The sequence below is a fragment of the Paroedura picta genome, chromosome 16, assembly GCF_049243985.1.
Source record: "Paroedura picta isolate Pp20150507F chromosome 16, Ppicta_v3.0, whole genome shotgun sequence".
NCBI lineage: Eukaryota > Metazoa > Chordata > Lepidosauria > Squamata > Gekkonidae > Paroedura > Paroedura picta.
In genome coordinates, this window is record NC_135384.1 from 12,366,637 (window position 1) to 12,394,014 (window position 27,378).

Sequence of the window (27,378 nt, forward strand, 5' to 3'; positions counted from 1 at the left end):
AGGCCTGTGTTTGTATGTATACTCTTTGCCTAGGAGCCCCCTACTCAAAGATTGGATATTAGCAACCCAGTTCTTTCTAATTCTAGAAGCTAGCCAAGCAAATTTAGCTACTTTATTGGATTAGAATCAGGCCAAGGGAGGTGATTCATCTTATATGGAAGATTTTTTATTCTAGTTTCGCTGGGTGTCTGGATTACATTTGACTTTGTTCTACTTATTCTTTGAGCTATGTTGACTGGAAACCTTGTTCCGATTTGGACTCCAATTGGATACAGTCTTCAAAGTAACATCTGGATCTTGAAACAATGCTTCTAAATATGTTCAGTGTAGACTTATAGCTTTATTATTTCTGTCCTCCTTGTTCACTGTTCTGATCCTTCCTGCAGGATTGTATATAGAAACAGGTTACTTATATTTTGTGATGTTCTTGAATTCTTTAGCCTTCATTGGCTACAATTACCAGATTAATGGTTTTGTGACATTTTCTTTGAAAGTATCCTACGGGGTGCAGGGGTGACTTTCTGGATCTTAGTGCCAGGAAGGCTGGAGGTCTCATTCCTTGGTTTCCAGCTGTCTGGGTAGATAAGGGGCTAGTAACAGAACTACTCCAGGGTGTAAGGACTTACACTTCAGCTTTCAGGTTCTTTCTTCCTTGGCTTGCAGGAATGAGTTTCTATTTTTCTCTCGTGACTTTAATATTACATCATATACTTGGACACAGATATGCTATATTCATTATCATGTTATGTTGGTTACAAATGCAGAAGAAATAATAAAGCAAATACGAGAGGCCATCCGTCTCAGTCGGCAATTAGATGAGCTGAACTCTTGGGAGTAGGTTGGCAAGCACAGGATATAAACTGATTTCTTTCTCCTCAACACAGCCTGTTTTGGTTTTGCTAGAGAGAAATTAGGAACGTACAAGCTCCACAACTAGATGTAAGGAAATACTTGGGTGATTGGATTAATGTATTTTAGCAGTTAGAGAAGAAATTGAATCTGAATTCTTATACATCTTCTCATTGTATCTTCATTTTATATTGCTGAGGTCTTCTGATGTGTATAACAGCTTCCAGAGATCTCTTCTAGCCTGAGTATTGTATTTCTAATTCATACTACTCCTCAATCTGACCAAATGAGCATAGGAAATGAAGAACCTATATTTGCAAAGGAAACTACAATCACAGCAGGAATTGACACAAGAGATCCCAGGGTGAAAAGAGCTACTTGGAATACAGCCTCTTCCAAGGTATTCAGTCGCTGATAGAATTGGACTATCAATAAGTGTGTTTGTTTGTGTGCAAAGAATTATTGCAGAACACTGACAATGTTACTCCTTCCCATCATCTATATCTTTTTAGTATTTGAAAGTGGTGCATTAAGCACAATTCCTAGTTACAAATAAAAGTTACAGCAGAACCTTTAGGAACAGAATAAGAGTGTGGAGCAATGCTCAAGGAAGCATCTACTGTCCTTTCTTCTGTGCATAGATCATTCTGTATGTACAGTGTCAATGCATGGACAAGCTGCACACTTAGTCACTTGGTGAAGTTCTAATCCAATGGCCAGAATCTATAAACATGGAACTTTCATAGGCTTACAACAGTACAATTAATTATGAGGAGGTTTGTGTTTGAGGACAGCAAGTAAAAGATTTCCACCCCACCCCACCCCACCCCACCCCACCCGGTCTTTTTCTTCCTGTGATGAAGAATATCCCTGTTTCTTTACACGCAGTTCAATGCAGGGCTGTATCATAGACTGAGATGGTGGAACAAGAAAACAGACAAAATGATTATTGGCATTACTAGAATAAAATGGTTTATCTAATATGTTCTACAGGCAGGCTGCAGCTGGATATTGAGGGCATAATGTCCAACCTGACCTCCCCATCTGAATTTCTGCTGCTGGAGTTTTCAGACATCCGAGAACTACAGATCCTGCATTTCTTTGTATTCTTGGCAGTCTACTTGACTGCAGTGACTGGCAACCTTCTCATCATCATTGCTGTAGCCCATGATCATCACCTGCACACCCCCATGTACTTTTTTCTTGTGAACCTGGCACTTATGGATCTTGGCTTGGTTTCCGTCACAGTACCCAAATCTATGGCTAATTCCCTGCTGAACGCCACATCCATTTCTTATCCTGCATGTGTAGCTCAGGTTTTGTTCCTCTTCTTCCTTGATGGGTCAGATGTGGCCATCTTAACAGTAATGGCACATGATCGATATGTCGCTATCTGCAAACCTTTGCATTATGAGACAATGATGCACAGAGGAGCCTGCATTCAGATGGCAGCCAGTGCCTGGATTGCAGGTATGCTCTATGGTATATTAAACTGTGGGGGGACTTTTGCTATCACTTTCTGCTCCAACGTGATTGATCAGTTTTTCTGTGAAGCTCCACAGATTATCAAACTCTCCTGCTCTGACATGTATCTTGTTGAAGTTGGTTTAATTATATTTAGTGCTTTCCTTGTACTTGGATGCTTTGTCTTCATCATTATCTCCTACATGCAGATTTTTACAGCAGTGCTCAGAATCCCTTCCATTCATGGTCAGAAAAAGGCCCTCTCCACTTGCCTTCCCCACCTCACTGTGGTGTCTTTGCTTGTTTTAAGTGGCCTCTTCACCTACGTGAGGCCTCAGAGTCACAGTTCATCCAGCCAGAATGTACTTTTTTCAATAATTTATGCTGTTGTCCCTCCTTTGCTCAACCCTTTCATCTATAGCATGAGAAACAAAGAAATAAAAAGTGCACTACTGAAGTTCTTTGATTTGGGAAGTTTTTCAAAAATAATGGCAAGCCAAGCTTTTCTACAAAAGTGGGGCTGAATAATCTTGTGCAGATTTCTTTTTTTAAAAATCTCGATATTGTATACTTATGTTGACTTACTTTGTAGGACTTCAGAAGATGAGATCAGGTTCCATGTTTTGATGGGCCTTAGGCCCACATCTCTTCCTATTACCATGACATCTGACCCTTCAAACACAGCCCACATTTCCCTCTGCATCCTTTTGTCAACCTGCTCTCGACTACTCCTTCAGCCATCTTCTTGTCTTTTCCTCAATGGCACTAGGGCACGTGAGTGGTTGGTAGTGTCACTCCTATGGTGGTCAATTTCTGCAAGTTCTTTGTTGGGAAAAGTGGGCAGCCTAAAAGCATAAAAGACAGAGCTCTTGCAGGAAGTGGGCAACAGGAGGACACTCAGGCAGCTTACAGAGGAAGTGTTTGGGCAGGGTCCAGTGGCAAGGAGCCATGTCAAAAGCCCAAGTTCCTGTTATTTCTTTGAGGCTGTGGTGGATGGTGAGATTATGATGGATCCAGTCCCTGCAGACTGACCAGTCTTCATACTTGCTGTGACCCTGACCCTTCCTATGTCCATCACCATGAATCCTCCAACATACCTCCTGGTATTCTTGCATCCTTTGTCTACCTTTTTCTGACCACTCCCATAGCCACCCACTTGCACTTTCCTCAGTGGCACTGAGAGTCATGTATGGCTGAAAACGTCACTGTCTGCAAACTCTTTTCTGGGAATAGTGGGTAGCCCATGTAGCTGAAAGCATCAGAGACAGAGCACTTGCAAGCATGTGAGCAAAGGAAGAGCCCTCAGGCAGGTGGCAGAGGAGGTGTGTGAGCAAGGTCCAGTCACAGTGAGCCCTGCAAGAAGCTCAGGATTGTGGCAGATGTCCCACCTCTCGTGTCAATCCTGAGGGAAATGGAAGTTTTGGGCTTCCTCTTCTTGCTTTTGAGAGTTGAGAATGGTGGGACTTCCATATCGAACTGAATGCATCCCACACAGCGAGGCCTTCCGGAACACTCCTCCTACTTATGGTACCACTGGGGCTTCTGCTTCTCTTAGAAGGTTTCTTGAGCTGACAAAAAGAAGTCTCCGGAACAGCCCAATATTTCCATTTAAGATACAGATAGTTACCTCACCCTTCTCACCCACTTAAAATGCAGGTTAAAAGCATGTGAATGCAGGAACTATACATTAGTGATATAGAATAAGAACATTTTTAAACAAAACTAGAATTTCGATTCTATATATAAATGGAACATAGGGTTAAAAGAAAGGAGAATATATGAAGCTGTAACCAGCGATCCCAATACGATGGGAAATGCTGGAGATGTTATGATGTCATAGGTTCCTTTTACTATATGTGGTGGTCATGTGATTGAGTAAAACAAATTGGATAAAAATCCATGCCTTGATAGAGAAAATATTACAAATGAAGTTTCCTTTATGTTCTAAATATATGTTGCTAAGCTATTTACCTGTATATGCCAGAGATGTTTTCTTTTATGCAACCACCGCTGCCCGACTTGTAGTGGCTCAAAGATGGAAACAAGAAGTCCTGCCTGGAAGGGACATACGGTTGGATAAAATCGGAGAACTTGCCACCATGGCAAAATTGACAAACCTGCTTTACAGAAGACCCCTGGAACAGTTCTATGATCCCTCGAATTGTTTCTTAGAATGTTTGAATAAGTAGTTTTTGTCTTCGTTCTTGTTGTATGAGATAATTGTTGGGGCAGGAGTTATATTGGATGTATTTATTCAGCTGTTTTTCCCTCTTCTATTGCTTAAACTACAATAAAGAATTCACATTATAAAACAAAGATATGAATCTGCAACTGATTATCTATTTTTCCATGGATGTGGAGTAGCAATGGTGTCAGCCTAGGATCTGAGTTCTAATTTCTGCTCTTCCATCAAATATTTCAGTTGACATTGGTCCAGTCACTCTCTTTCCACTTATTCTACCTCGCTGGGCCTTTATTTTAGTATCCAGAAAGCCATTCTTAAGTGCTCTATTTATATTATTCATTTATTTATATTCCACCCTTCCTAGCACAGCTGGCTCACAGCAGATCACATGTCATAAAAACAGATAAAACAAATAAAAATCCCCTCCCACCCTCATGTTCCACCCCACTATTACTCCTCCCTTCTCCACACTGACCCCCAATACCCCTCTTCCCAACTGTATACCTGGGGAAATGTAATGGGTTTAATGGGTTTAATGGGCAGTAATGGGTTTAAACTACAAGGAAAAATAGACTTGTTCATGCGTTGAGCAGGAGGTTTGACTAGATGGCCTGTATGGCCCCTTCCAACTCTATGATTCTATGATTCTATGAAAATGACAGTATGGCATTTTTGGGTTTTATACACTCCCCCTCCCAGCAAACTGACTATAATATCAAATACATGATCATATATATTAAAACATTAAAATAAACTTTACAATCAATCAGTGTGGAGAGATATAACCCATCATGACAATCAGAATTCTATACAATGTGGGGAACATTTGCCTCGCCGTAAAAGTGTAGCTTCATATGTGGAACTGGATATGGGTTCAGAGCACAGTCTACTGTCCCTTCTTATCCATAAACAAGTTAGATATGAATTCCTCTGTGAGGTTCTGGCTCCTTTTTTATTTAATTCTGGCTCCTTTTTTATTTAATTCTGGCTCCTTTTTTATTTAATCTGGCTCCTTTTTTATTTAATATCTATATTGATGCATTAATCAAACGACTAAAGAACTCAGACATTCATGCCCCTAAACTTGCAGACAGAAGGTTACCCATACTTATGTTTGCTGATGATGCAGTAATTCTCTCACAGACCAGAATAGGCCTGAAAAGGGCTTTGGAAGTTTTGGCCTTGCATTGCCAGGAGGAACACCTAGTTATCAATTATACCAAAACAAAAATTATGTGCTTTAACAACAGGGCAAATTTTTTTACTTGGCATATTGACCAACACCGTATTGAGCAAGTCAAATGCTTCAAATTTCTTGGTGTGATCTTCCAGTATAACGGAAAGCAAACTGCTCATATTCACTCAATAGCTAACTCTGCTCAGAAGAGTGCAGCAGCTATCTTAAGATTCTATCGAACTAAGGGTGGTGGCTTCATTCCTGCTGCAATCAAACTGTTTTCAGCCAAATCACTGGCTCAACTTACATATGGTGCCCAATTAGGCCCTTACTCCAATTTTGCTCCCTTAGAGAAAATTCAAGCAGGTTTCCTAAGAGCCCTCTTTAATGTTCCAAGGTGTACAGCCAATGTAGTTCTCCGGCAGGAGGCAGGGTTGACAAAAGTAGAGACCAGGCATGGATAACAATAATTAACTATTGGCTAAAAATTCATCTTCAACCTGTAGGCCTTATTCCTTCTTTCTTGTCAGTTAACCCACAACCCACTTGGTGTACAGAAATAATTAACAAACTTCTTAAAATTGGCTTAGCCCCTGATCATCTATTAGAAACGGGGCACAGACAAGCAAAACATCTGGTCTATCAACGACTTATGGATATTGAGCTACAAAATGAGATGGCCCTACTCCCAAGCCCATATAGGTTACTAAAGTCCTGGGAGGGATTTTCTACTGCACCATACCTAACATATATCACCTTTACTAAATTTCGATGGGCTTTTTTGAGGGCCCGGTTCAATGCATTTCCATCAGCACTGCTAAGTGGAAGACTGCAGCGTGTGCCCATAGAGGACCGATTATGCCCTTGCAATTCAGGTGTAATTGAATCAATTGCCCACATTATATTATACTGTGACTTTTATAAGGTTGCCAGAAGCCGTTTAATCCTGCCCTTGTTATCAAGGTTTCCTGGACTTACAGATGATCATCTGGTTAACATCTTGCTTGCAGATAAAGATAGTTCTGTCTCTTACATGGTGGCACGGTTTTGCTATGCTGCCAGCAGAGTGCGGAAGTCTTTGGCTGTTGTTGGTGCTGAGTGACCTGACTGTCGGAATGCTGTGTTCATGTTTTGTGCCTTTGTCAACTCCCTGATGCCAAATGTCCTGTTGATGTATGTCTGTAGATACTTTGATGCTGGTCAATGACCATAATAAATAAAACAAACAAACAACTCAATGAGGTTTTCTGTAGCCCCAGGTCAAGTTTCCAGAGTTTATGGACATGAATGCCTAAATAACTTAGGTCTGGGCAAACTAACACATACAGGGTGGGATTGGGGACATCCAGTGAGATGTTGATGACCCATGCAGTTTGGCCATGCTAAAACTATACAATTCTTTGATTATTCCATGCAAGGTTAGCTACCAGGCTGAGATTTTTAAGCAAGGAATCCTAAGTAACCATACAGTGTGGAGAACATTTGCCTCACCATGGAAGTATAGATTTACATGTGGATAAGGGATCAGAATACTGTCAACTGCCCATTCCTACACATGTACAAGTTGCATATGAGCCTCACTGTGATGTTTCCAGGTCAAGTCTCTGGGGTCTATGGACATGGAAGTCATACTAGCTTAGGTCTGTGCAAACGAATACATAGAGGGTGGGAATGAAGACAGCCAGTGGGACGTTGATCACCCATGTTGGGTGACCATGTTCAAACAACACTATTCTTTGCTTATTCCATGCTACCAGGCTGAGATGGTTCAAGAAATGTTTCAGGGGGTTCTCAATGTTAAAAAAAGTTGAGAAAGGCTGGTTTGGTATTATAGCTTTGACTTGCACTCCTCCAAGTGATCCCAGATCAGGGGTCCCTTGGCAGTAATAGGTGTGCATTTTTGCTTGTAACTTTGATCTTGTGTTATGCAGTTGGACAAAAACATGCTGTATTAATTGTCAAGTTTTCTGTCTTACCCCCCCCCCTGCAAAAAGAAAGAATGAAAGAAAAACAAAGAAAAGAAAGAAAAGAAATAATATATAAATGGGAAAGGGTTTTTCAGTCGCACATCACAATTAAATGAGCAGAACTCACGGGAATAAGTTGCTAGGCACAGAATATAAATAGATCTTTTTTTTTCATTTACACATCATATTTGGTTTAGATTAGGCAGAAAATAAGTATGTGCCTTGTAGCAAGTTGCACAATGAGATGAAAAGAATTACTTGGGTGTGCATTTTTGCTTGCAACTTTGATCTTATGTTATGCATTTGGACAAAAACATGCTGTATTAATTGTCAAGTTCTGTTTCTTAAAAGGTAAAGATAAAGGTATCCCCTGTGCAAACACTGGGTCATGTCTGACCCTTGGGGTGACGCCCTCCAGCGTTTTCATGGCAGACTCAATACGGGGTAGTTTTCCAGTGCCTTCCCCAGTCATTACCATTTACCCCCCAGCAAACTGGGTACGCATTTTACCGACCTCGGAAGGATGGAAGGCTGAGTCATCCTTGAGCCAGCTGCTGGGATTGAACTCCCAGCCTCATGGGCAGAGTTTTCAGATTGCATGTCTGCTGCCTTACCACTCTGTGCCACAAGAGGCTCTTCAGTTTCTTACCCCCCCCTGAAAAAAAACAAAGAAAAGAAATAATATAACAAATGGGAAAGGGTTTTTCAGTCTCACATCACAATTAAATGAGCTGAACTCTTGGGAATAAGTTGCCAGATGCAGAATATTAATAGATCTCTTTCTCATTTACACATCGTTTTTGGTGTGGATTAGACAGAAAATAAGTATGTGCCTTGTAGCAAGTTGCACAATGAGATGAAAGGAATAACTCGGGTGAAAGGATGTGTGGCTTTTAGCAGCACAAGGAATTGGAGCTGACGTGATCAAGTCACTCGCACATTTTCTCATTGTATCAAGTGTTTCTACTGCTGATATATTTTGCTGTGTATCACAGCTTCCAGAACTCTCTTCTATCCTCAGTTGGGTGTTTCTAATTCATGCTACTTATCTATCTGACCTTATGGGCAGATGGAATGACGAGCCAGTATCTGCAAATTCAGCTACGATCACAGTAGAAATGGAAAAGAAGAAGAAACACTTAGAAAACTGCCTCTTCTAAGGTATTCAATCGCTTATATTGTGGAACTATCAGTAAGTGTGTATGTATTTGTGTCAAGAGTTATTGCAGACCAGGGAGAATGTTCCTCCTTCCCATCATCTATATCCTTTGGCTTTACTATTTGAAAGTGTTGAATTGAGCACAAATTGTGCTTAAGAAAAAAAGTTACAGCAGAACCTTTAAGAATACAGTAAGAATGTGGAACGATGCTCAGGAAGTATCCGTTGCCCAAGCTTCTGTGTATGCACAATGTCAATGCATAACACAAGCTGTAGACATTCTGTGCAGTTTGATATACATACTAATCAATTGGCTGGAACCTATAAGGATGGATTTGTACAAACTTAGGTCAACACAATTTAATATAAGGAGTTTGTGTTTAAGGACAGCAGGTGTGATATCTTCTTCCCCGTTTGTATTGTCCTAAGTGAAGAATATACCAGTTTCTTCATAGGTGATTCAATTCAGGGCTGTCTCGAAAACTGAGATGATGAAATAAGGAACCCAGATTGTTAATTCATATTTTTGAATAAAATGGTTTCTCTCGTATGTCCTACAGATAGAATGCAGCTGGATATTGAGGGCAAAATGTCCAACCTGACCTCCCCATCTGAATTTCTGCTCTTGGGATTTTCAGAAATCCGACAACTACAGATCTTATTTTTCTTTGTGTTCTTAGCAGTATATTTAACTATAGTGACTGGCAATCTTCTAATTGTTATTGTTGTTGCACTTGATCATCACCTGCACACTCCCATGTACTTTTTTCTCATGAACCTGGCACTTATGGATCTTGGCATAGTTTCCATATCAGTACCTAAAGCTATGGCCAATTCCCTCCTGAACAGCAGGTCCATTTCTTTTCCTGCCTGTGTGGCTCAGGTTTTCTTCCTCGTCTTGCTTGAAGGATCAGATGTGGCCATCTTAACCATAATGGCACACGATCGGCATGTTGCTATCTGCAAGCCATTGCAATATGAGACCATTATGCACAGTGGAGCCTGCATTCAGATGGCAGCCAGTGCATGGATTGCAGGTATACTCGATGGCATCTTACACACTGGAGGAACTTTTGCCATCACCTTCTGCTCCAACATGATCAACCAGTTCTTCTGTGAAGCCCCACAGATTATAAAACTCTCCTGCTCTGACATGTATCTAGTTGAAGTCGGTTTTATTATGTTCACCTATTTCCTTGCATTTGGATGCTTCATCTTCATCATTGTCTCCTACATGCAGATTTTTAAAGCAGTGCTCAAAATCCCTTCTGTTCATGGCCAGAAAAAGTCCCTCTCCACTTGCCTTCCCCACCTCACTGTGGTGTTTTTGCTTATATTTTGTGGCCTCGTTGCCTACTTGAGGCCTCAGAGACACTCTTCAAATGACCAGAATCTTCTTTTTGCGACAATTTATTCTATTCTCCCTCCCTTGCTCAATCCAATCATCTATGGCATGAGAAACAAAGAAATCAAAGCTGCCTTGTTGAAGCTCCGTGACTTGCGACATTTTCCAAAACTAATAGCAAGGAAACCTCTTGTACAAAAGTGGAGCTGAATACTGTTGTGCAGAGAGTTTTTTTATACATCAGATATTGTGTGTCATTTTTTAAATGGCTTACTTCAGAAACAAATGGCTTACTGCAGAAGTGAGGGCAAAGTTCATGTTCTGACTGGCTGTGAAGAAGAAGAAGAAGAGCTGATTCTTATATGCCGCTTTTGTCAACCCAAAGGAGGCTCCAAGCGGCCTACAGTCACCTTCCCTTTCCTCTCCCCACAACAGACACCCTGTGAGGTGGGTGAGGCTGAGGGAGCCCTGTTATTATTGAAGAAGAGTTGGTTCTTATATGCTGCTTTTCTCTACCTGTAGGAGTCTCAAAGCGGCTGACATTCATCTTTCCATTCCACTCCCCACAACCGACACAGTGTGAGGTGGGTGAGGCTGAGAGAGCCCAGATATTCCTGCTCAGTCAAAGCAGTTTCTCAGTGCTGTGGTGAGCCCAAGGAAACCCAGCTGGTTGCATGTGTTTGGGCAGGGTCCAGTGGCAAGGAGCCATGTCAAAAGCCCAGGGTCCTGTTATTTCCTTGATCCCTTTTAGAGGTTCTGGTGGATGGTGGAATTATGATGGATCCAGTCCCTGCAGACTGAGCAGTCTTCATACTGGTTGTGGCCCCGACCCTTCCTATGTCCATCACCATGAACCCTCCAGCATACCCACAGGTGTTCTTGCATCCTTTGTCTACCTTCTCCTGACCACTCCCATAGCCACCCACTTGCACTTTCCTCAGTGGCACTGAGAGTCATGTATGGCTGAAAATGTCACTGTCTGCAAACTCTTTTCTGGGAATAGTGGGGAGCCCATGTAGCTGAAAGCATCAGAGACAGAGCACTTGCAAGCATGTGAGCAAAGGAAGAGCCCTCAGGCAGGTGGCAGAGGAGGTGTGTGAGCAAGGTCCAGTCACAGTGAGTCCTGCAAGAAGCTCAGGATTGTGGCAGATGTCCCACCTCTCGTGTCAATCCTGAGGGAAATGGAAGTTTTGGGCTTCCTCTTCTTGCTTGTGAGAGTTGAGAATGGTGGGACTTCCATATCGAACTGAATGCATCCCACACAGCGAGGCCTTCCGGAACACTCCTCCTACTTATGGTACCACTGGGGCTTCTGCTTCTCTTAGAAGGTTTCTTGAGCTGACAAAACGAAGTCTCCGGGACAGCCCAATATTTCCATTTAAGATACAGATAGTTACCTCACCCTTCTCACCCACTTAAAATTGTAAGTCTATATTTCCTCTGGTCTGCTATTTTGCAATCTACCAAGGCAGCAGAAAACAGGACACAGTGCATTATGGTGATGGTGATTTTATTTAAAGACCTCATAACGCCAGGTACTATAAAATAATACCAACAGGTATAGGTTAAAAACATGTGAATGCAGGAGCTATACATTGGTGATCAAATATATCAAGGTGCTCCATTTGACATATAGTATAAGAATATTTTTAAACAAACTAGAATTTCGATTCTATATATAAATGGAACATAGGGTTAAAAGAAAGACGAATATATGAATCTGTAACGGGTGATCCCAATACGATGGGAAATGCTGGAGATGTTATGATGTCATAGGTTCCTTTTACTATATGTGGTGGTCATGTGATTGAGTAAAACCAATTGGATAAAAATCCATGCCTTGATAGAGAAAATGTTACAAATGAAGTTTCCTTTATGTTCTAAATATATGTTGCTAAGCTATTTACCTGTATATGCCAGAGATGTTTTCTTTTATGCAACCACCGCTGCCCGACTTGTAGTGGCTCAAAGATGGAAACAAGAAGTCCTGCCTGGAAGGGACATATGGTTGGATAAAATCGGAGAACTTGCCGCCATGGCAAAATTGACAAACCTGCTTTACAAAAGACTCATGGAAGAGTTCTATGATCCCTCGAATTGTTTCTTAGAATGTTTGAATAAGTAGTTTTTGTCTTAGTTCTTGTTGTATTAGATATTTGTTGGGGCGGGAGTTATATTGGATGCATTTATTCAGCTGTTTTTCCCTCTTCTATTGCTTAAACTACAATAAAGAATTCATATTATAAAACAAAGATATGAATCTGCAACTGATTATCTATTTTTCCATGGATGTGGAGTAGCAATGGTGTCAGCCTAGGATCTGAGTTCTAATTTCTGCTCTTCCATCAAATATTTCAGTTGACATTGGTCCAGTCACTCTCTTTCCACTTATTCTACCTCGCTGGGCCATGAGTTTAGTATCCAGAAAGCCATTCTTAAGTGCTCTATTTATATTATTCATTTATTTATATTCCACCCTTCCTAGCACAGCTGGCTCACAGCAGATCACATGTCATAAAAACAGATAAAACAAATAAAAATCCCCTCCCACCCTCATGTTCCACCCCACTATTACTCCTCCCTTCTCCACACTGACCCCCAATACCCCTCTTCCCAACTGTATACCTGGGGAAATGTAATGGGTTTAATGGGTTTAATGGGCAGTAATGGGTTTAAACTACAAGGAAAAATAGAGTTGTTCATGCGTTGAGCAGGAGGTTGGACTAGATGGCCTGTATGGCCCCTTCCAACTCTATGATTCTATGATTCTATGAAAATGACAGTATGGCATTTTTGGGTTTTATACACTCCCCCTCCCAGCAAACTGACTATAATATCAAATACATGATCATATATATTAAAACATTAAAATAAACTTTACAATCAATCAGTGTGGAGAGATATAACCCATCATGACAATCAGAATTCTATACAATGTGGGGAACATTTGCCTCGCCGTAAAAGTGTAGCTTCATATGTGGAACTGGATATGGGTTCAGAGCACAGTCTACTGTCCCTTCTTATCCATAAACAAGTTAGATATGAATTCCTCTGTGAGGTTCTGGCTCCTTTTTTATTTAATTCTGGCTCCTTTTTTATTTAATTCTGGCTCCTTTTTTATTTAATTCTGGCTCCTTTTTTATTTAATCTGGCTCCTTTTTTATTTAATATCTATATTGATGCATTAATCAAACGACTAAAGAACTCAGACATTCATGCCCCTAAACTTGCAGACAGAAGGTTACCCATACTTATGTTTGCTGATGATGCAGTAATTCTCTCACAGACCAGAATAGGCCTGAAAAGGGCTTTGGAAGTTTTGGCCTTGCATTGCCAGGAGGAACACCTAGTTATCAATTATACCAAAACAAAAATTATGTGCTTTAACAACAGGGCAATTTTTTTTACTTGGCATATTGACCAACACCGTATTGAGCAAGTCAAATGCTTCAAATTTCTTGGTGTGATCTTCCAGTATAACGGAAAGCAAACTGCTCATATTCACTCAATAGCTAACTCTGCTCAGAAGAGTGCAGCAGCTATCTTAAGATTCTATCGAACTAAGGGTGGTGGCTTCATTCCTGCTGCAATCAAACTGTTTTCAGCCAAATCACTGGCTCAACTTACATATGGTGCCCAATTAGGCCCTTACTCCAATTTTGCTCCCTTAGAGAAAATTCAAGCAGGTTTCCTAAGAGCCCTCTTTAATGTTCCAAGGTGTACAGCCAATGTAGTTCTCCGGCAGGAGGCAGGGTTGACAAAAGTAGAGACCAGGCATGGATAACAATAATTAACTATTGGCTAAAAATTCATCTTCAACCTGTAGGCCTTATTCCTTCTTTCTTGTCAGTTAACCCACAACCCACTTGGTGTACAGAAATAATTAACAAACTTCTTAAAATTGGCTTAGCCCCTGATCATCTATTAGAAACGGGGCACAGACAAGCAAAACATCTGGTCTATCAACGACTTATGGATATTGAGCTACAAAATGAGATGGCCCTACTCCCAAGCCCATATAGGTTACTAAAGTCCTGGGAGGGATTTTCTACTGCACCATACCTAACATATATCACCTTTACTAAATTTCGATGGGCTTTTTTGAGGGCCCGGTTCAATGCATTTCCATCAGCACTGCTAAGTGGAAGACTGCAGCGTGTGCCCATAGAGGACCGATTATGCCCTTGCAATTCAGGTGTAATTGAATCAATTGCCCACATTATATTATACTGTGACTTTTATAAGGTTGCCAGAAGCCGTTTAATCCTGCCCTTGTTATCAAGGTTTCCTGGACTTACAGATGATCATCTGGTTAACATCTTGCTTGCAGATAAAGATAGTTCTGTCTCTTACATGGTGGCACGGTTTTGCTATGCTGCCAGCAGAGTGCGGAAGTCTTTGGCTGTTGTTGGTGCTGAGTGACCTGACTGTCGGAATGCTGTGTTCATGTTTTGTGCCTTTGTCAACTCCCTGATGCCAAATGTCCTGTTGATGTATGTCTGTAGATACTTTGATGCTGGTCAATGACCATAATAAATAAAACAAACAAACAACTCAATGAGGTTTTCTGTAGCCCCAGGTCAAGTTTCCAGAGTTTATGGACATGAATGCCTAAATAACTTAGGTCTGGGCAAACTAACACATACAGGGTGGGATTGGGGACATCCAGTGAGATGTTGATGACCCATGCAGTTTGGCCATGCTAAAACTATACAATTCTTTGATTATTCCATGCAAGGTTAGCTACCAGGCTGAGATTTTTAAGCAAGGAATCCTAAGTAACCATACAGTGTGGAGAACATTTGCCTCACCATGGAAGTATAGATTTACATGTGGATAAGGGATCAGAATACTGTCAACTGCCCATTCCTACACATGTACAAGTTGCATATGAGCCTCACTGTGATGTTTCCAGGTCAAGTCTCTGGGGTCTATGGACATGGAAGTCATACTAGCTTAGGTCTGTGCAAACGAATACATAGAGGGTGGGAATGAAGACAGCCAGTGGGACGTTGATCACCCATGTTGGGTGACCATGTTCAAACAACACTATTCTTTGCTTATTCCATGCTACCAGGCTGAGATGGTTCAAGAAATGTTTCAGGGGGTTCTCAATGTTAAAAAAAGTTGAGAAAGGCTGGTTTGGTATTATAGCTTTGACTTGCACTCCTCCAAGTGATCCCAGATCAGGGGTCCCTTGGCAGTAATAGGTGTGCATTTTTGCTTGTAACTTTGATCTTGTGTTATGCAGTTGGACAAAAACATGCTGTATTAATTGTCAAGTTTTCTGTCTTACCCCCCCCCCTGCAAAAAGAAAGAATGAAAGAAAAACAAAGAAAAGAAAGAAAAGAAATAATATATAAATGGGAAAGGGTTTTTCAGTCGCACATCACAATTAAATGAGCAGAACTCACGGGAATAAGTTGCTAGGCACAGAATATAAATAGATCTTTTTTTTTCATTTACACATCATATTTGGTTTAGATTAGGCAGAAAATAAGTATGTGCCTTGTAGCAAGTTGCACAATGAGATGAAAAGAATTACTTGGGTGTGCATTTTTGCTTGCAACTTTGATCTTATGTTATGCATTTGGACAAAAACATGCTGTATTAATTGTCAAGTTCTGTTTCTTAAAAGGTAAAGATAAAGGTATCCCCTGTGCAAACACTGGGTCATGTCTGACCCTTGGGGTGACGCCCTCCAGCGTTTTCATGGCAGACTCAATACGGGGTAGTTTTCCAGTGCCTTCCCCAGTCATTACCATTTACCCCCCAGCAAACTGGGTACGCATTTTACCGACCTCGGAAGGATGGAAGGCTGAGTCATCCTTGAGCCAGCTGCTGGGATTGAACTCCCAGCCTCATGGGCAGAGCTTTCAGACTGCATGTCTGCTGCCTTACCACTCTGCACCACAAGAGGCTCTTCAGTTTCTTACTCCCCCCCAAAAAAAGAACAAAGAAAAGAAATAATATATCAAATGGGAAAGGGTTTTTCAGTCTCACATCACAATTAAATGAGCTGAACTCTTGGGAATAAGTTGCCAGATGCAGAATATAAATAGAACTCTTTCTCATATACACATCGTTTTTGGTGTGGATTAGACAGAAAATAAGTATGTGCCTTGTAGCAAGTTGCACAATGAGATGAAAGGAATAACTCGGGTGAAAGGATGTGTGGCTTTTAGCAGCAGAAGGAATTGGAGCTGACGTGATCAAGTCACTCGCACATTTTCTCATTGTATCAAGTGTTTCTACTGCTGATATATTTTGCTGTGTATCACAGCTTCCGAAACTTTCTTCTATCCTCAGTTGGGTGTTTCTAATCCATGCTACTTATCTATCTGACCTTATGGGCAGATGGAATGATGAGCCAGTATCTGCAAATTCAGCTACGATCACAGCAGAAATGGAAAAGAAGAAGAAACTCTTAGAAAACTGCCTCTTCTAAGGTATTCAATCGCTTATATTGTGGAACTATCAGTAAGTGTGTATGTATTTGTGTCAAGAGTTATTGCAGACCAGGGAGAATGTTCCTCCTTCCCATCATCTATATCCTTTGATTTTACTATTTGAAAGTGTTGAATTGAGCACAAATTGTGCTTAAGAAAAAAAGTTACAGCAGAACCTTTAAGAATACAGTAAGAATGTGGAACGATGCTCAGGAAGTATCCGTTGCCCAAGCTTCTGTGTATGCACAATGTCAATGCATAACACAAGCTGTAGACATTCTGTGCAGTTTGATATACATACTAATCAATTGGCTGGAACCTATAAGGATGGATTTGTACAAACTTAGGTCAACACAATTTAATATAAGGAGTTTGTGTTTAAGGACAGCAGGTGTGATATCTTCTTCCCCGTTTGTATTGTCCTAAGTGAAGAATATACCAGTTTCTTCATAGGTGATTCAATTCAGGGCTGTCTTGAAAACTGAGATGATGAAATAAGGAACCCAGACTGTTAATTCATATTTTTGAATAAAATGGTTTCTCTCGTATGTCCTACAGATAGAATGCAGCTGGATATTGAGGGCAAAATGTCCAACCTGACCTCCCCATCTGAATTTCTGCTCTTGGGATTTTCAGAAATCCGACAACTACAGATCTTATTTTTCTTTGTGTTCTTAGCAGTATATTTAACTATAGTGACTGGCAATCTTCTAATTGTTATTGTTGTTGCACTTGATCATCACCTGCACACTCCCATGTACTTTTTTCTCATGAACCTGGCACTTATGGATCTTGGCATAGTTTCCATATCAGTACCTAAAGCTATGGCCAATTCCCTCCTGAACAGCAGGTCCATTTCTTTTCCTGCCTGTGTGGCTCAGGTTTTCTTCCTCGTCTTGCTTGAAGGATCAGATGTGGCCATCTTAACCATAATGGCACACGATCGGCATGTTGCTATCTGCAAGCCATTGCAATATGAGACCATTATGCACAGTGGAGCCTGCATTCAGATGGCAGCCAGTGCATGGATTGCAGGTATACTCGATGGCATCTTACACACTGGAGGAACTTTTGCCATCACCTTCTGCTCCAACATGATCAACCAGTTCTTCTGTGAAGCCCCACAGATTATAAAACTCTCCTGCTCTGACATGTATCTAGTTGAAGTCGGTTTTATTATGTTCACCTATTTCCTTGCATTTGGATGCTTCATCTTCATCATTGTCTCCTACATGCAGATTTTTAAAGCAGTGCTCAAAATCCCTTCTGTTCATGGCCAGAAAAAGTCCCTCTCCACTTGCCTTCCCCACCTCACTGTGGTGTTTTTGCTTATATTTTGTGGCCTCTTTGCCTACTTGAGGCCTCAGAGACACTCTTCAAATGACCAGAATCTTCTTTTTGCGACAATTTATTCTATTCTCCCTCCCTTGCTCAATCCAATCATCTATGGCATGAGAAACAAAGAAATCAAAGCTGCCTTGTTGAAGCTCCGTGACTTGGGACATTTTCCAAAACTAATAGCAAGGAAACCTCTTGTACAAAAGTGGAGCTGAATACTGTTGTGCAGAGAGTTTTTTTATACATCAGATATTGTGTGTCATTTTTTAAATGGCTTACTTCAGAAACAAATGGCTTACTGCAGAAGTGAGGGCAAAGTTCATGTTCTGACTGGCTGTGAAGAAGAAGAAGAGTTGATTCTTATATGCCGCTTTTGTCAACCCAAAGGAGGCTCCAAGCGGCCTACAGTCACCTTCCCTTTCCTCTCCCCACAACAGACACCCTGTGAGGTGGGTGAGGCTGAGGGAGCCCTGATATTATTGAAGAAGAGTTGGTTCTTATATGCTGCTTTTCTCTACCTGTAGGAGTCTCAAAGCGGCTGACATTCATCTTTCCATTCCACTCCCCACAACCGACACAGTGTGAGGTGGGTGAGGCTGAGAGAGCCCAGATATTCCTGCTCAGTCAAAGCAGTTTCTCAGTGCTGTGGTGAGCCCAAGGAAACCCAGCTGGTTGCATGTGTTTGGGCAGGGTCCAGTGGCAAGGAGCCATGTCAAAAGCCCAGGGTCCTGTTATTTCCTTGATCCCTTTTAGAGGTTCTGGTGGATGGTGGAATTATGATGGATCCAGTCCCTGCAGACTGAGCAGTCTTCATACTGGTTGTGGCCCTGACCCTTCCTATGTCCATCACCATGAATCCTCCAACATACCTCCTGGTATTCTTGCATCCTTTGTCTACCTTCTCCTGACCACTCCCATAGCCACCCACTTGCACTTTCCTCAGTGGCACTGAGAGTCATGTATGGCTGAAAATGTCACTGTCTGCAAACTCTTTTCTGGGAATAGTGGGGAGCCCATGTAGCTGAAAGCATCAGAGACAGAGCACTTGCAAGCATGTGAGCAAAGGAAGAGCCCTCAGGCAGGTGGCAGAGGAGGTGTGTGAGCAAGGTCCAGTCACAGTGAGTCCTGCAAGAAGCTCAGGATTGTGGCAGATGTCCCACCTCTCGTGTCAATCCTGAGGGAAATGGAAGTTTTGGGCTTCCTCTTCTTGCTTTTGAGAGTTGAGAATGGTGGGACTTCCATATAGAACTGAATGCATCCCACACAGCGAGGCCTTCCGGAACACTCCTCCTACTTATGGTACCACTGGGGCTTCTGCTTCTCTTAGAAGGTTTCTTGAGCTGACAAAAAGAAGTCTCCGGGACAGCCCAATATTTCCATTTAAGATACAGATAGTTACCTCACCCTTCTCACCCACTTAAAATGCAGGTTAAAAGCATGTGAATGCAGGAGCTATACGCGATCAAATATGTTAAGGTGCTCCATGTGACATATAGTATAAGAACATTTTTAAACAAAACTAGAAGTTCGATTCTATATATAAATGGAACATAGGGTTAAAAGAAAGAAGAATATATGAATCTGTAACCAGCGATCCCAATACGATGGGAAATACTGGAGATGTTATGATGTCATAAGTTCCTTTTACTATATGTGGTGGTCATGTGATTGCGTAAAACAAATTGGATAAATATCCATGCCTTGATAGAGAAAATGTTACAAATGAAGTTTCCTTTATGTTCTAAATATATGTTGCTAAGCTATTTACCTGTATATGCCAGAGATGTTTTCTTGTATGCCACCACCGCTGCCAGATTTGTAGTGGCTCAAAGATGGAAACAAGAAGTCCTGCCTGGAAGGGACATATGGTTGGATAAAATTGGAGAACTTGCCACCATGGCAAAATTGACAAACCTGCCTTACAGAAGACCCCTGGAACAGTTCTATGATCCCTCGAATTGTTTCTTAGAATGTTTGAATAAGTAGTTTTTGTCTTAGTTCTTGTTGTATTAGATATTTGTTGGGGCGGGAGTTATATTGGATGTATTTATTCAGCTGTTTTCCCCTCTTCTATTGCTTAAACTACAATAAACAATTCAAATTCAAGAAAAAAAAAGATATGAATCTGCAACCGATTATCTATTTTTCCATAGATGTGGAGTAGCAATGGTGTCAGCCCAAGATCTGAGTTCTAATTTCTGCTCTTCCATCAAGTATTTCAGTTGACATTGGTCCAGTCACTCTCTTTCCACTTACTCTACCTCACTGGGCCATGAGTTTAGTATCCAGAAAGCCATTCTTAAGTGCTCTATTTATATTATTAATTTATTTATATTCCACCATTCCGAGTACAGCAGATCACATGTCATAAAAACAGATAAAACAAATAAAAATCCCCTCCCACCCTCCTGTTCCACCCCACTATTACCCCTCCCCTCTCCATACTGACCCCCAATACCCCTCCCCCCAACTGTATACCTGGGAAAATGTAATGGGTTTAATGGGCAGTAATGGGTTTAAACTACAAGTACAACGATATCGGCTAGATATCAGGAAAAATAATTTTACAGTCAGAGTAGTTCAGCAGTGGAATAGGCTGCCTAAGGAGGTACTTTAGGATGCTTTGGGCTGATCCGTCGTTGAGCAGGAGGTTGGACTAGATGACCTGTATGGCCCCTTCCAACTCTATGATTCTATGAAAATGACAGTATGACATTTTTGGGTTTTATACACTGCCCCTCCCAGCAAACTGACTAGGGGCATTATCCAGCATTTTAAAGCCATTAAGGTAAAGGTAAAGGTATCCCCTGTGCAAGCACCGAGTCATGTCTGACCCTTGGGGTGACGCCCTCCAGCGTTTTCATGGCAGACTCAATACGGGGTGGTTTGCCAGTGCCTTCCCCAGTCATTACCGTTTACCCCCCAGCAAGCTGGGTACTCATTTTACCAACCTCGGAAGGATGGAAGGCTGAGTCAACCTTGAGCCGGCTGCTGGGATTGAACTCCCAGCCTCATGGGCAAAGCTTTCAGACGGCTGCCTTACCACTCTGTGCCACAAGAGGCTCTTTTAAAGCCATTATATAATATCAAATACATGATCATATATATTAAAACATTAAAATAAACTTTAAAATCAATCAGTGTGGAGAGATATAACCCATCATGACAATCAGAAACCTTTCTATACAATATGGAATAAATTTGCCTCGCCATAGAAGTGTAGCTTCATATGTGGAACTGGATATGGGTTCAGAGCACAGTCTACTGTCCCTTCCTATCCAAGTACAAGTTAGATATGAATCCCTCAATGAGGTTTTCTGTAGCTCCAGGTCAAGTTTCCAGAGTTTATGGACATGAATGCCCAACTTAGGTCTGGGCAAACTAACATATACAGGGTGGGATTGGGGACAGCCAGTGAGATGTTGATGACCCATGTTCAAACTATACCATTCTTTGATTATTAAGTGCAAGGTTAGCTACCAGGCTGAGATGGTTAAGCAAGGAATCTTAAGTAACCATACAGTGTAGAGAACATTTGCCTCACCATGGAAGTGTAGATTTACATGTGGATAAGGGATCAGGACACTGTCGACTGTCCTTTCCTACACACGTACAAGTTGCATATGAGCCTCACTGTGAGGTTTCCAGGTCAAGTCTCTGGGGTCTATGGACATGGAAGTCATACAAACTTAGGTCTGTGCAAACAAATACATAGAGGGTGCGAATGAAGACAGCCAGTGGGACGTTGATCACCCATATTGGGTGACCATGTTCAAACAACACTATTCTTTGCTTATTCCATACTACCAGGCTGAGATGGTTCAAGAAATGTTTCATGGGGTTCTTAATGTTAAAAAAAAGTTGAGAAAGCCTGGTTTGGTATTATAGCTTTGTCTTGCTTGACTTGCACTCATCCACGTGATCCTAGCTCAGGGGTCCCTTAGCAGTAATAGGTGTGCATTTTTGCTTGCAACTTTGATCTTATGTTATGCATTTGGACAAAAACATGCTGTATTAATTGTCAAGTTCTGTTTCTTAAAAGGTAAAGGTAAAGGTATCCCCTGTGCAAACACTGGGTCATGTCTGACACTTGGGGTGATGCCCTCTAGCGTTTTCATGGCAGACTCAATACGGGGTGGTTTGCCAGTGTCTTCCCCAGTCATTACTGTTTACCCCCAAGCAAGCTGGGTACTCATTTTGCTGACCTCGGAAGGATGGAAGGCTGAGTCAACCTTGAGCCGGCTGCTGGGATTAAACTCCAAGCCTCATGGGCAGAGCTTTCAGACTGCATGTCTGCTGCCTTACCACTCTGCGCCACAAGAGGCTCTTCAGTTTCTTACTCCCCCCCAAAAAAAGAACAAAGAAAAGAAATAATATATCAAATGGGAAAGGGTTTTTCAGTCTCACATCACAATTAAATGAGCTGAACTCTTGGGAATAAGTTGCCAGATGCAGAATATAAATAGAACTCTTTCTCATTTATACATCGTTTTTGGTGTGGATGAGACAGAAAATAAGTATGTGCCTTGTAGCAAGTTGCACAATGAGATGAAAGGAATAATTCAGGTGAAAGGATGTGTGGCTCTCTTCTATCCTCAGTTGGGTGTTTCTAATTCATGCTACTTATCTATCTGACCTTATGGGCAGATGGAATGATGAGCCAATATCTGCAAACTCAGCTACGATCACAGCAGAAACGGAAAAGAAGAAGAAACACTTAGAATACTGCCTCTTCTAAGGTATTCAATCGCTTATATTATTGAACTATCCATGTGTATGTATTTGTGTCAAGAGTTATTGCAGACCAGTGAGAAAGTTTCTCCTTCCCATCATCTATATCCTTTGACTTTACTATTTGAAAGTGTTGAATTGAGCACAAATTGTGCTTAAGAATAAAAGTTACAGCAGAACCTTTAAGAATACCGTAAGAACATGGAACGATGCTCAGGAAGTATCCGTTGCCCCAGCTTCTTGGTATGCACAGTGTCAATGCATAACACGAGCTGTAGACACTCTGTGTAGTTTGATATACATACTCATCAATTGGTTGGAACCTATAAGGATGGATTTGTACAAACTTAGGTCAACGCAATTTAATATAAGGAGTTTGTGTTTAAGGACAGCAGGTGAGATATCTTCTTCCCCATTTGTATTGTCCTAGGTGAAGAATGTACCAGTTTCTTCATAGGTGATTCAATACAGGGCTGTCTCGAAAACTGAGATGATGAAATAAGGAACCCAGACTAACTGTTAATTCATATTTTTGAATAAAATGGTTTCTCTCGTATGTCCTACAGATAGAATGCCACTGGATATTGAGGGCAAAATGTCCAACCTGACCTCCCCATCTGAATTTCTGCTCTTGGGATTTTCAGACATCCGACAACTACAGATCTTATATTTCTTTGTGTTCTTAGCAGTATACTTGACTGTAGTGATTGGCAATCTTCTCATCATCATTGCTGTAGCCTTTGATCATCACCTGCACACCCCCATGTACTTTTTTCTCATGAACCTGGCACTTATGGATCTTGGCATTGTTTCCATCACAGTGCCCAAAGCTATGGCCAATTCTTTTCTGAACAGCAGGTCCATTTCTTTTCCTGCCTGTGTGGCTCAGGTTTTCTTCCTCGTCTTCCTTGAAGGATCAGATTTTGCCCTCTTAACCATAATGGCACATGATCGGCATGTTGCTATCTGCAAGCCATTGCAATATGAGACCATTATGCACAGTGGAGCCTGCATTCAGATGGCAGCCAGTGCATGGATTGCAGGTATACTAGATGGCATCTTACACACTGGAGGAACTTTTGCCATCACCTTCTGCTCCAACATGATCAACCAGTTCTTCTGTGAAGCCCCACAGATTATAAAACTCTCCTGTTCTGATATGTATCTAGTTGAAGTAGTTATTATTATGTTCACCTATTTCCTTGCATTTGGATGCTTCATCTTCATCATTGTCTCCTACATGCAGATTTTTAAAGCAGTGCTCAAAATCCCGTCTGTTCATGGCCAGAAAAAGGCCCTCTCCACTTGCCTTCCCCACCTCACTGTGGTGTCTCTGTTCATGTTTAGTGCCCTCTTTGCCTATATGAGACCTCCCAGACACTCTTCAAATGACCAGAATCTTCTTTTTGCGACAATTTATTCTATTCTTCCTCCCTTGCTCAATCCAATCATCTATGGCATGAGAAACAAAGAAATCAAAGCTGCATTGTTGAAGCTCTGTGACCTGGGACATTTTCCGAAAATAATTGCAAGGAAACCTCTTCTACAAAAGTGAGGCTGAATAATACGCAGAGAGTTTTTTTTATACCTCAGATATTGCGTGTCAGTTTTTTTTTTAAATGACTTACTGCAGAAGTGAGGGCAAGGTTCATGTTCTGATTGGCTTTGTAGAAGAAGAAGAAGAAGAAGAAGAAGAAGAAGAAGAAGAAGAAGAAGAAGAAGAAGAATTGGTTCTTATATAAGGTGACCAGATTTTCCCACTTTTGGAGGGACATCTGGAGGCACCTGGCAAAATGTACTTATGTAGAAATTTTAAATATATATATATTACAATACTATATTTGCATTCTATGAAAATATTTGTTGCTCCATATAGACCAAAGTTTTAATCAAGAAACCCCCCCCCCGGTCAATGGTGTCCCACTTTACCAATGTTAAAATCTGGTCACCTTATTCTTATATGCCGCTTTTCTCTACCCAAAGGAGGCTCAAAGAGGCTTACAATCACTTTCCCTTCCCTCTCCCTACAACAGACAACCTGTGAGGTGGGTGAGGCTGAGAGAGCCCTGATATTACTGAAGAAGAAGAGTTGGGTCTTATATGCCGCTTTTTCTGCCAGAAGGCATCTCAAAGTGGCTTACAATCTCCTTCCCTTTCCTCTCCCCACAACAGACACCCTGTGAGGTGGGTGAGGCTGAGAGAGCCCTGATATTACTGCTTGGTCAGAACAGCTTTATCAGAGCTGTGGCGAGCCCAAGGTCACCCAGCTGCCTGCTTGTGGGGGAGCGCAGCTTCAAACCTGGCTCGCCAGAAGTCCGTATTCCTAACCTCTACACCAAGCTGGTGCTCATGAGTGCCCATCTCTTCTTATGTCCATCAGTACCATGACCTCTGAACCCTCCAACATACCCCACCTGCCCATGCATCCTTTGTCTACTTGCTCCCAGCCACCCTTTCCTTCTCCTTATTAGCCCCAATGCATAGAAACAGTTAATTTACAATAGTTCTACAAAAATGGAAATCAACTTTCTTGCAATTGGAAGGAAATACTCTGTGAAGTAAGAAGGAAAAAAAAAAAAGGATTCCTTGATCTAACCCTATATGTTTCTGTGTGTGTGTTCTTTGCCTCAAGAAACCATTGGAAAGCCCACAGAAATGTCAGAAATGTAGGGCTTTTACTCATTTTAAATGTTTGCTTTCCTGTTTTCAAATGCTATGTTGGGGCTTGGTTATGAAAAACCAACTTGGCATACACAAACTAAAACCTGCAGATGCTTTACCTTTAATTGTATAACTTTGTATTTCCCTACTTGTATTGCTCATTATGCCAATAAAGGCTTCTTTATCTGTATCTGTGTCTTGAATGTCCTGGGATTTTCAGTCCTCCAACTCTCTGCATCTGATCTAGAAGATCTTAGTTAGATTGTGAAATTGTTGTCTAAATATAAAGAACTTTCACAGATTACTAATGAATCCAATCACACCTTGGCTTCCACAAACACTTCTACAGTTGTAGCTAAGCCTTCAGCCCAAACCTGAGCACATGCAGCCAGCCAGCCATCCCCCATGGGTTCAACTGAATGCTGACAGCCTCATAAAGGGCCTCTAACCGGTAAGAGATGTCCAGGTGCCAAATTCTGTGACCTTCCATGGCCTCGACAAACCTCTCCAGCCTGTTGGGCATTTTCCTCATTACCATGTCATCTCTGGTCGGGTAGCAGGCTCCATGCCAACAGTGCCACTCTAGCCAGCCTGAAGATGATCATTGCTATCAGTTCTCTGGCTGCTAACTCTACAAAGAATGTCAAGGTAAATTGTTATGTATGGCAGGACTCCTGCCTCACAGGCTGGCACACTATTTTTCCATGACCAGTAGCACTGTTCATAGTCTAGGCTTGAGCCAAAGCCAGATACTGTTAACTGTTGGAACTGACTCCATCTTGGTAAGTCCCCTCTTCAGCTTATCCTACCCTACAGATCAGGAATTACAGAAACAGCCTTAAACATGTATTGTTCTCCTCCTTCTCCCACACTCCATTGCATTGCTGATTCAGGGGCCTGGCAGAAACCTCTTTGTCCAGGGGCTCCTGGGTGAACTCGTTTGTCTCACGCCTATGCTTCATGCTTGGCCCCTCTGCAAGGGGAAAATCTCTTCCCCAGCTCCAGTAGCTAGACCCATTGGGACATGATGGCTCCCTTCATAGACCCATTAACTCCTTTGTCTACGCCCATCAACGGCGAACTTGGGACCTGGCCATGGCATTGCCCAACATCCTGCTCCACTGAAAATTCCATCATATGCTCACCTGGGCCACATTGCGTGACCCCCTTTCTAAAAACAAATATAAACAGTGGCTTTACAAAGCCACCTTGTGTTTTCTGATTTGGGACTCATTAGAAACATCCTTCATGCTGCTGGCTGGCAGTGTTGGAAATTCCTATATATTTTGTTTGGATTGGAGTTACCTAAAGGAATTGACGGTTCATTTGGAGTGTTGGATCTCAGCCTGGTTGGATCTCCAGAACTGGTAAATATACTAACTGCAATTCTTTCCCCCCTCTTATTTCCTATTCGCTTGACTGTTAGTGAGCTAGACATTTTATTTCTATCATTTTCCTTTCAATAAAGATTGATATTATTTTACTAGAACTATCTATTGTCTGTAATCACCTCATAAACATTGACAAACGGTCCATTTTGCAATGTTACTACCTCTTGCTAAGCAAATTCCCCACTGCTGAATATACATGTGCCGCAGGACATGTATATAAGTGTGTTTCTGGTAACAGAATGCTTCCTCAAAGATAATTAAGAAACCATCATAGGTCCAGGAGTGTGTACCAGCCATGCCAGATCTGTAAGGTAAGGCCTGCAGTGAAAGCAGATTGTCTTCCAGCAGGCAACACATCAATTTCTCAAAATCCAGTTGAGTTCCCAGATAGGTTGACTTGGATGTTGGAAGGTAGCAGGACTCCAAGTTCTCCATCCAGGACCAGGAATTCTGCCAAGGGCTCTGCACAAGCCATACTACCCACCAATACAACAAACAGAAAATAATCCAAATATTGTACAAGATTAAGGATGTTAACCTTAGCTTTTGCTGCCCTCTTGAGGAAGGGGTTGATGGCCTCAAAGTCCACACCTGCTGCTGCATAATCCATGAACATTGTCTTGTTTGTGTCTCACAACCCCTGGATCATAAACTCCAGCAAC

The 27,378-nt window shown here is 41.6% G+C and overlaps 4 protein-coding genes across 4 annotated transcripts; all 4 read left to right on the forward strand.

The window, feature by feature from the left end:
• The first annotated feature begins 1,871 nt into the window (after nt 1–1,871).
• LOC143825256 (olfactory receptor 14A16-like) lies at nt 1,872–2,837 on the forward strand. Its single transcript, XM_077313280.1, has one exon. It carries the CDS (start codon nt 1,872–1,874, stop codon nt 2,835–2,837), a length of 966 nt encoding a protein of 321 aa, XP_077169395.1.
• Nucleotides 2,838–9,390: 6,553 nt separating this feature from the next.
• LOC143825257 (olfactory receptor 14A16-like) lies at nt 9,391–10,356 on the forward strand. Its single transcript, XM_077313282.1, has one exon. It carries the CDS (start codon nt 9,391–9,393, stop codon nt 10,354–10,356), a length of 966 nt encoding a protein of 321 aa, XP_077169397.1.
• Nucleotides 10,357–17,182: 6,826 nt separating this feature from the next.
• On the forward strand, nt 17,183–18,177 carry LOC143825125 (olfactory receptor 14A16-like). Its single transcript, XM_077313149.1, has one exon. The coding sequence runs from the start codon at nt 17,183–17,185 to the stop codon at nt 18,146–18,148; it is 966 nt and encodes a 321-aa protein (XP_077169264.1). The 3' UTR covers nt 18,149–18,177.
• Nucleotides 18,178–23,259: 5,082 nt separating this feature from the next.
• Nucleotides 23,260–24,219, forward strand: LOC143825259 (olfactory receptor 14A16-like). The gene has a single exon (XM_077313283.1). The coding sequence runs from the start codon at nt 23,260–23,262 to the stop codon at nt 24,217–24,219; it is 960 nt and encodes a 319-aa protein (XP_077169398.1).
• The last annotated feature ends 3,159 nt before the right edge of the window (nt 24,220–27,378 follow it).

What these genes read in the sequence shown, in the direction of transcription:
- LOC143825125 (XM_077313149.1), top strand. Translation starts at nt 17,183, where the DNA reads ATGTCCAACCTGACCTCCCCATCTGAATTTCTGCTCTTGGGATTTTCA.
- LOC143825256 (XM_077313280.1), top strand. Translation starts at nt 1,872, where the DNA reads ATGTCCAACCTGACCTCCCCATCTGAATTTCTGCTGCTGGAGTTTTCA.
- LOC143825257 (XM_077313282.1), top strand. Translation starts at nt 9,391, where the DNA reads ATGTCCAACCTGACCTCCCCATCTGAATTTCTGCTCTTGGGATTTTCA.
- LOC143825259 (XM_077313283.1), top strand. Translation starts at nt 23,260, where the DNA reads ATGTCCAACCTGACCTCCCCATCTGAATTTCTGCTCTTGGGATTTTCA.